We start from the raw sequence: 9,509 nt of genomic DNA, 5'->3' as shown, positions 1-9,509 counted from the left end.
TAGTTAAATCATGTAATTTAACTGTACATTTTCCTTCATTTGTAATATCATGATGTACAATTCTTAATTTACTTGGTTTAACATTACGATGAATAATGTTATGTTGTGAAAGATAAAGAAGAGCATTAGCACAATCACTACAACATCTTAATAAGAATGGAACAGCCATTTTTTCTTTTTCCATTAAACTTTGAAGATCAGTAACTGTATCTCCATCAAGTAAAATAGTAGAAGATGATAATACAATTCCTGCCATACCAAGAATTGCAGGATGATGAATATCTCTATAAACACTTTGAATAAATTCATAGTCTTGTTTTTCAAATTCATCTTTTACATTATATTTGAATGCAACAACACTTTCATTTTTTACCATAGATAATACTCCATTAATCATTCCAACTCTAAATTGTTCATCATCTGATGACTTTACTAAGTCTTTTTCATTATAAGCAGGAACAACACCTTCTAATTGGAAACGAAGTGCTCGTTGAATACTTTCACCTCCCATTAATGATTTTTTCTTTAAAGAAAATTGAACTTGACCAGTTAATCCCATTGTAGCATAATGACGAAATACTAATGTAATTTTTATTTGAATTCTTTCTCCTTTTTTAATAGTAAACTTACTTTCATCAACAGTTAATTCATATTTTGGTGATTCACCAGTTGTTACTGTCAATTTATAAGTGCTGTCTGTGTTATTATAAAAACCAATAGTTTCACTTAATGGAATACCTTGAATAGCATAATTACTTCCAAATGTAAGCTTTTCAATTTTCTAATGTGATGTAAATATCAAATACATTTTGAATATTTTTTATGAAGGTAAAGATACTTAAAAGAATAAAAACAAAAGTAATATTTATTAATTCATCTAGCAATTTCTAGATTATTGTAATATTTAATAATTAATGAAATTGTTTAAATGAAAGAAACAAACAGGCTCAAGGGTAAGAGGAAATTCAGCATCGAAATTTGTAGAAATAGAAGCAGAAAGTTGCTGTCCTTTTGATGACATGATATATTTAGTTTTCAGTTTCAATTTTTAGAGGTATAAAAACAAATTAAACTATAAAGAAGCTATAATAAAACTAAAAATAATTATAATTATCACAAAATATTTGAGCAAACTTAAAAAGTGAAATTGCTTTCACTAATTTTAATTTGAGATACAATAATGAAAAACTAGATGAGATTTTATCACAATTTATAAGTTTCTCATTAAAAGAAAAAGAATTGATTTAAAAACTCTTTAACAGAAAATAAATTCATGAAAGTTTAAAATAAATAGATTTCATATTAAGAATAAAGACTGTAATGTAAATACGTTCATCATTTTTATTTAATTGTAAACCAAAAGAATTGTAGGTAACATTTAATTTTCTTCTTCACTACTATCTGAATCAAAACTACTTGTTTCATATAAGTTAGTATAATAAGAGTCTTCACTAATATTAGTAAGCCCTCTATCATAGATATTAAATGACTCAAGAAGTTCATTAATTTCTTCACAATTATCCAATGTTGTTTCAGAGTCATCTTCTAATAGTTGTAAAGCAGAAAATACACAACAATCTTCCATCATAACAGCATATACATTTTCATTATTTGATTTATATTTTTCACCAATAATTAATACAATTCTTAACACTTTAATAATCCAATGCAAGAAAGTATTTTTACTTTCTTTTGTTTTATGTTTTAAACGAAGTAATGAATCAAATGCAGTACATATTTCTGGTGTTCTCATAATACGAGCTACATATTCTTCACGTACAACAACAATTGTATTAATAAGACAATATCCACAATCTACATTATACATTCTGTCAGTACTATTTATAATTTCATTAACTAAAACTTTTATGTATTTCTTATCTACAAATAATTCTGCTGGAAATGAATCTTTTCCTCCGAGTATATTTGATAAACACCATGTAGCTGTTTGTTTTATTTCATTATCTCCTTCCATTATAACTGCATTCCATACATCAAATATTCCCTGTTTAACAAAATAATTAATTGGTACATCAGTTACACCACACGCTACACCAATTCCATTAAATGCTTCTTTGACAACCTCACCATTTCTTTCTTTTAATCCAATAACTAATAAAGGAGCAACTTGACTTAATATTTTTTCACAAATGGTTTCATCGGAAAGAAGACGTGAGAAACAAATAAATATTTCAGAAATAATAGTTCCATCGTTTGTAGCAAGACATGACAACAAATAATCAAAGCATGGTTTATATAAATCAAAATTAATTTTTGGAGAAAGAAATGAAAAGTTATTAAATAACCAAATTAAATATTTATTTTGTGGTACTAATCCATTTTGTATCATTGGAAGCAGAATAGGCATTGACAAATTAAATATATCATCTCTCGCCATAATATTACTACAAACAAGATTACAATAAATCCAACAAATATTTTGAAAATATTGTTGATTATTAAGATAAGGTAATAAAACTTGAATAATATTTAATGATAATAATTTATCTGTTCCAATATCATCTCCAGTAATATAAATAAGAATATCAAGTATATCATTAGTGGGATGAATTGGTATTGTTATTTGTATATATTCAATAAATTTATTTATTACTCCATTTGTAAATAACTCACTAACAACTCCACTGAATTTATCTGGTATATGAGATGTCTTTTTCACCATACTTTTAATTAAATGAATTGCATTAAATGCTACTTCTGGTGTTGGTGATAATACTTGTGAACAAAGTTCATGTAATTGAGATAAACTAATATTTTGGTCTTCATATTCATCTTCTGATTTTATAGACCTTCTAGTATTAAGCATTTTATTTCTTCTTTCATTTCTTTTCTTTACTAAATTAGAGCTTCTCAATGCGCATTGATCAGTTATTGAATCATTTCCTTTTCTAAACATTAGGTTAAGTGAATATCAATAGTTCTCTTTCTTTTTTCTTTCTATATAAATTATGTTATTTATTTTTTGTTATTTATTTTTCAAAAAAAGAAAACTAAAAATAAACAAATTTTAATATTAAGATCTTTCTAAATAAAGAACAAATAAATTAATAATTTTAGAAATGAATCTAAACCTCATATTGAAAATTTATTATACAAAGCAGCTAATCTCCTTTTAAGAAATTGTATTTGTTGATTTTTATGTTGAATATTATTAATTATTCTTAATTGATATCGAATAATAGGATTATTTAAAAGTATTTGTTCCATATTATTTCCATATTGATATAAAGATTCAAGAAATGATAATTCACATGTCAATGACCATTCATAATTACAAAAATCATTAATTTCTGTTTTAGAATAATCAATTCCATAATGTCTAATTCTTATAATAGTTTCTTCAAGTTTATTAAAAAATTTAATACAATAACATAAATCACTTTGAGGAAATTTTATTGTAATTTTATTTAAAAGTGAAATTAATAAATCATTTGATATAATACATTTATTAAATGGTATTTTATTAATGTTAATTCCATAATATGAAAGATATTTAATAACTTGTTTTGAATAATTATATATTAATAATTTTGATTGTTTTAATTTAGTTAATTTTATGATATTATTTGATAACCATTTAGTAATTTCTTTTACGTTATTACTATTACTAACTAAATCAATTTCTTCTATTGAAACTAATGTTGTAGTATCACTAGATTTATCTGAATAATCAAAACTATTAGATTCTATTTGTGTTGTGTCATCTTCTTTTATTAAATGATTTATAGGTATTTTATAATATCTACTACTTTTTTTAGGACTACACTTATTTCTTTCAATTGGACTTATTACTTTAAATGGTCTAATAATTTGTGTTAATGGAAGTTCATTTATATCCATAACTGTTTCATTTCCAAAATCTAAATCAAATGTTCTTTGAATATATTCTTGTTTAACATATTCACTATAAAAGAATTGTGGTTGTTCACATTGTTCATTTGATTGTTTGATCGATTTATTTAAACTACTTTTTAAAATTAATTCTAATAATTCAGGATATGATTGTTTAGAAACTTCATTCTGATTTAATAAAAGAGGTGATTGTTTTTTTGAATATGAATATTCTTCTATTTCTTGAATTAGATTTCTTTTTGTTTCTTGTATTGGTTGAAATCCTTGGTTTAAAAATAAATTTTCTGTTTGTGGTGGTGTAGGTTTCATAATTATAACTCTTTAAATTATTAGTTCTTTTTTATTTTTATTCATTGCTTAAATAACAAAATATTTATAAATAAAAATATATAACAATATTCTATGGAACTAAAAACAGAAAATTCATCACCAAATAAGATCTTTTTTTCTTTTTTATTGTTATTCATAAAAAAGGATTAAGATTAAATCTCAATTTAAAGAACTAAATATTAATTTAAATACAAATCTTATCATGGCTGGAAAGTATGTTAATTTTTATTTTTATATTAGTTGTTAAGTTCTATTATTATTTATTTATATTAACTATCAGTGGTTAACATATAGGAAAGGAAAGTCATTATCAACACAACCAGGAATGTTTGGTGTAGGAACTGCTGCAGGAATTCCAGTGTTTGTTAATTTTTAATATTGAATAATTATGATAATGTTAATTATTTAGAACACCATATTTTGTTATGATCCTTTCAATTGGACTTATTGCTGTCGTTATAGTTGGACATATTGTTGCACATATGTTTGGAGGAAGTTCCAATCCAACAATGAATTAACTTTCGATTGCCTTTTTAATTCAATTCTAAAAAATATTTGTTTTGTTTATTAAAAAAATTGTTTTACTTAGAAATAACAAAATTGTTTTTTATCATTAAATTATTGTGGAGCATACATTTTAATTGTTTTATCTACACATCCTGTAAAAAATCTTAATCCTGTTTGATCAAAAGTACTACATAATATTCCTTTTTCTCCTTCTAATGAACCAGGTTGGGGAATATTGTGTAATGTTTGTGTTATTGTGTTTAAATTAAAAACTGTTATTACACCATTGTTTGATGAGGAAATAATTGTTCCATCTTGATTACGTTTAATTGTATTAATAATATCATTTGGCTTATAGAGATTTTCAACAAACTCTCCTTTATCCCATAATTTAATTGAATCAAAACTTGCACTAACCATATTTTCTTTATCCCAAACCTCTACACAACGAACTCCTTTTGTGTGTTGAGTTAATGTTTTCATACATTTACCTGCAATAATATCCCACATCTTAATTGTACTATCTGCAGATGAACTAATAAGATGTGGTGATTCTTCTCTCATCTTTAAGTCATAAATTGTTGATGTATGTCCTTCAAGAACATCAACAGATTGTTTAGTCCTAATATCCCACAGTCTTACAACAGAATCTCTTCCACCTGACCCTATAACGTCTATTGTTGGGTGTAAGTCAACAACCTCAATTCCAGATAAATGACCATGGAAATGTTTGACAACTTTATTTGATTCTAAATCCCAACATTTAATTGTTTTATCATCACCAGCAGAAAATAAGTATGGGTGTCTTGGTGAAACTTTCAATGATTTCACAGCTCCAATATGCCCTGTTAATGTCAATCGTTGTTCACCTCGGATCATTCCAAATATTTTGATAGTTTCATCATGTGAACCTGTACAAAACCATTGATTCGATGGGTCAAAGCAAATTGAAGAAACCCAACCTTTATGACTACAAATTACTCGTTTTAGTTTCCATTGAATCACATCCGTTGTTTTCTGTTCATTGCTTTCTTTCTTAACTAACATCAATTCTCTGAACAAGATAGATTTTTGTTTTTAATTTTTAACGAAAATTTGTTATTTATTATAGTATGTCGCTACTATTTTTATGTCATTCACTTATTGATAAATTTGACTAATAATACTTATCGAGTTGATTTATATTTCCACTTAAAATAATAAAACAGAAGAAAGAGAGTAGAGAGATTGTAAATGTCATTTTATTTTAATGTTTATTTTGCATGGAGTGAAAAAGATAATAATAACTTAAATTTTTAAGAATAAGTGTTGTTTATATAAATTAAAATAGAGGTATTGATAAGGAAGAGGTATGGAAATGAAGTAAAAACAGAATAAGTTAAAGATCAATAACATAAATTATCAAAGTACAGACATAAAATATTGATTATATTTCTTAAAGATTAGTATTTTATTTATAAAAACCATATTTTTGATATTCATTATGTATGAATGAGTTGAGATAAATAAAAATAATTTATTGAATATTACCTTTATTTAAACTTTATCAATTTCGGTTCAGTTATCCCACTTTTTGTTTATATAATTTGAGTCTTTATTTTATGAAGTATAACCATCTTATTAAACTAACATAAATACGACTCTTCTCTTTACATTGAATTAATGTGTTGTTATTATACAACACCTAATTAAGATTATACAATAATTCTTATTAACAAATATTTCATCACGGATTATCTTTAAATGAGAGATATAAATTGAACAGAATAAATGTAAATTCAAATACAATTTAATTCTAATATTTAATCAATCAATAGTTTTTTATCATGTGTTTTATGTCTTTGAATATTCACTGATTCTTTAATACAATACATCAAGAAAACAACGTAACAAAACAAAATGGCACCACTTATTAACAAAACAATTTCAATTCATTTTATCCACCAATCACATACCTTAATTTCGTTTTATATTCATAACTTTAAATATCTTTCCAACTATGTGAATCAAATGAAATTCAATCAATGACTATTATTCTCTTTTAAAAAAGAATCAAGTATTTTAAAGAAACAAATTACATTTTTATTACTCTCTTCTTCTACCTATCTCTTTAAATAAAATAAGAAGAAAATTTTTAAAAGTTATTTGTTCAACAGTTCAAAATCTTTGGAAAAAGAGTGTCATTTTTAATAAATCTAAAAATAGTTCACTAAAGAGAAGAATAAAGAAGATAAATAAAAACTTCAGAATGGGACAAAACAAGAATTTTTCAAGAATAAAAAACTATAAATAAAAATATTTAGAGATTTACCAATCAATAATAAAATAAAAAGTGATGTATTTTCGCTAACATGTCAAATTCTAAATCTAAAAAAAATAAAATAAATAAAAATAAAAAATAAAGAAAGGTAGTAAAAAGAATAGAAAAGATTAATAATCAAAAGAGAAAAAGTAAAAATAACAAAAATATAAAGGAAGTTAAAGTAAAAATTAGGGAATTTAAGAGAAATAGTTCGAGAAGAAAAGTCAAAAGAAATAGTTGATTTTAATATTGATTTTTATATAGAGGAATAAATAAGAAGAAAACTAAATATATTATTGTCACTCATTCACAATGCAACAGCTACTCACCATTGAAAATGAAAGAAAGTATATTGATGTAAATAGATGTGTAGCGAAAGTATCTCAAACATCATCAGATGTAGTGAGTGGCAGTCAAGATATAGTCAAATCTGATTATCAAAAATTAATTAATTTTGCTAAAGAAAATGAAATTAAAGAAAAGAAATTAAAAAATACAACGTTACCACAAAAAAGAATTGCAAAATTAACACAATCGAATTTAAAATCAAAAAATCTTATAGGAATTACTCGATCAATGCTTAATCATAGAATTGATCTTTGGAAGCAAGAAGCTAACAAAGATGCATTTATACCATATCCTTTTGTAATGTAAATTAATTAAAATTACTTAAATATTTTTCTTATTTATTTTAAAAAGGGTTTTTTATATAATTGTTTTTGCTTTTTTTTTTTGAAAAATTGTTTTAAAAAGTTAGTTTAAAAGAAAGAAATAAAAATGAATATTATTTTCTAGTTAATATTAATGTTTTTATTTTTCTTATTCAAAAAGAAATGTCAAATTACATTTTGAAGATTCTAAAATAATATTTTAACAAGAAGAAGTAAAATACAAATCTTTTATAACAACAAAAAAGTTAAATTCAATAAAAACTAAAAATAAGAAATTGTAAAAGAACAAGTCAAAATGAGATGTAGTACTATAGCTGACCCTAAAGAAAGTGCTCATAGAACACATATCGTAGATGAGATTTATGCAACAGAAGAGTCTTATGTTAATTCATTAGAACAATGTATTACCTCATATCAACAACCACTAATGAATGATAACCCACCAATCATTGATGGAAGAGATGTTATGACAATGTTTTTACATTTTCATGAAATTATTGCCGTTAATTCAATGTTGATGGAAAAATTAAAAGAATTTAAAAAAAGAGGAACATTATATACTAATACTGGAGGTGCTTTTATCAAATTTGTTCCATTCCTTAAGTCATACACACAATATGCAACAAATCAAGATAATTGTCTTCAAGTTTTAAAAAGACTTGATCATGATCCAAGGTGTGCTAAAAGACTTGAAGAATTAAGAACTAACATTAAAACAACAAATCAACTTGATTTAAGAAGTTATCTTATTATGCCAGTTCAACGATTACCTCGATATGTTTTATTATTTACTGATTTAATAAAACACACTCCTGAAAAGTTTCCAGATTATTCAAGGTTACTTAAAGTCTCTTCAGAAATTCAAAAAGTTACAGTATTAGTTAATCAATGCATTGTACAAGGTGAGAAATTAAGAAAATTAGTTGAAATATCAAATACTATCGATTTTCCAGGAGGTGATCTTACTGTTGGAAGAAAATTAATTAGAGATGGGATTTTAAACAAACAATGTCGTAAAGCTCCAAAGCCAAGATATTTTGTTCTTTGTACTGATATTCTGTTTTACACTCGACCAAAAAAAAGAGAGGTTAATGTGATTGTTAAGCTTATTGAAGCTGATCTTAGAGATGGTGATTCATTAAGGTTTGATATATTTTCACCTGAAAAGTCATTTAGTATTATTGCTGCTAATGAACAAGAGAAAAGTGATTGGGTAAAAGATTTAAAGGATGCTATTGATCAATGTAAGTCTAATTCTGTTCTATTAAAAACACCTAGAGATAGGAAGATGGAACATAAGTTAGTAATGAGACCAGTATTTGTTCCAGATGATCAAGTTAAAGAGTGTATGTCTTGTAAAAAGGAATTTGGTGTTGTAAGAAGAAAGCATCATTGTAGATTTTGTGGAAGTTGTATTTGTTCTGATTGTAGTAGAAATAAAGTGAAGAATGGAAATAGTTATGAACGAACGTGTGACATTTGTTTCAAGCGAATGTGTGCTGAAAATAAAGATATTATTAGTACACAAGAAGAGTCAGACTCTGTTGGAAGTGAAGTAAGCCCAAGAAGTCCACGAATGTCTAAATCTGAAAAGAAAGATAAACAAGACAAAAAGAAAGATAAAAAGAAAGGAAAAAAGAGTGATAGTGATGATAATAATGATAATTCTCAACAAACAAAAGTTGTATCTAGTATAATCACTTCTACAAGTCAAGAAAATAATACATCACCCCAATCAGTAAAAAGTTTAAAAGCAATGTGGGAGGCTCAAGCAACTCAATAAGTATTTTTTAAATTCATATTTTTTTCATTTTAATGTTATGGTT

General features: G+C 24.7%; 7 protein-coding genes across 7 annotated transcripts in view; 3 read left to right on the top strand and 4 right to left on the bottom strand.

Moving 5' to 3' along the window:
* Positions 1–1,021, bottom strand: part of EHI_153570 (uncharacterized protein) — a gene marked incomplete at both ends in the record, with an annotated part of 1,140 nt that extends 119 nt beyond the window's left edge. The window contains 2 exons of the mRNA XM_001913329.1: positions 1–781; positions 944–1,021. The exon at positions 1–781 is cut by the window's left edge and continues 119 nt beyond it. Of these exons, the coding sequence (XP_001913364.1) occupies positions 1–781; positions 944–1,021 (859 nt within the window). The remainder of the gene's footprint in view (positions 782–943) is intronic.
* Positions 1,022–1,378: 357 nt separating this feature from the next.
* On the bottom strand, positions 1,379–2,917 carry EHI_153560 (uncharacterized protein; the record flags this gene model as incomplete). Its single annotated transcript, XM_651269.2, has 1 exon — positions 1,379–2,917. The coding sequence occupies one exon, from the start codon at positions 2,915–2,917 to the stop codon at positions 1,379–1,381; it is 1,539 nt and encodes a 512-aa protein (XP_656361.2).
* A 176-nt stretch (positions 2,918–3,093) lies between these two features.
* EHI_153550 (uncharacterized protein) lies at positions 3,094–4,182 on the bottom strand (the record flags this gene model as incomplete). The annotated part of the gene is made up of 1 exon (XM_001913328.1): positions 3,094–4,182. One exon carries the CDS (start codon positions 4,180–4,182, stop codon positions 3,094–3,096), a length of 1,089 nt encoding a protein of 362 aa, XP_001913363.1.
* A 223-nt stretch (positions 4,183–4,405) lies between these two features.
* EHI_153540 (uncharacterized protein) lies at positions 4,406–4,721 on the top strand (the record flags this gene model as incomplete). The annotated part of the gene is made up of 3 exons (XM_651270.1): positions 4,406–4,416; positions 4,498–4,563; positions 4,613–4,721. 3 exons carry the CDS (start codon positions 4,406–4,408, stop codon positions 4,719–4,721), a joined length of 186 nt encoding a protein of 61 aa, XP_656362.1.
* A 100-nt stretch (positions 4,722–4,821) lies between these two features.
* EHI_153530 (pre-mRNA-splicing factor PRP46, putative) lies at positions 4,822–5,757 on the bottom strand (the record flags this gene model as incomplete). Its single annotated transcript, XM_651271.2, has 1 exon — positions 4,822–5,757. One exon carries the CDS (start codon positions 5,755–5,757, stop codon positions 4,822–4,824), a length of 936 nt encoding a protein of 311 aa, XP_656363.2.
* A 1,567-nt stretch (positions 5,758–7,324) lies between these two features.
* EHI_153520 (uncharacterized protein) lies at positions 7,325–7,666 on the top strand (the record flags this gene model as incomplete). The annotated part of the gene is made up of 1 exon (XM_651272.1): positions 7,325–7,666. The coding sequence occupies one exon, from the start codon at positions 7,325–7,327 to the stop codon at positions 7,664–7,666; it is 342 nt and encodes a 113-aa protein (XP_656364.1).
* Positions 7,667–7,978: 312 nt separating this feature from the next.
* On the top strand, positions 7,979–9,466 carry EHI_153510 (Rho guanine nucleotide exchange factor, putative; the record flags this gene model as incomplete). Its single annotated transcript, XM_651273.1, has 1 exon — positions 7,979–9,466. The coding sequence occupies one exon, from the start codon at positions 7,979–7,981 to the stop codon at positions 9,464–9,466; it is 1,488 nt and encodes a 495-aa protein (XP_656365.1).
* Between the last annotated feature and the right edge of the window lie 43 nt (positions 9,467–9,509).

This window comes from Entamoeba histolytica, genomic scaffold (assembly GCF_000208925.1).
Source record: "Entamoeba histolytica HM-1:IMSS scf_1104750518587 genomic scaffold, whole genome shotgun sequence".
NCBI lineage: Eukaryota > Evosea > Mastigamoebida > Endamoebidae > Entamoeba > Entamoeba histolytica.
The sequence above is the reverse complement of the archived record's forward strand: the minus strand, read 5'-3'. Positions and strand labels throughout refer to the sequence as shown.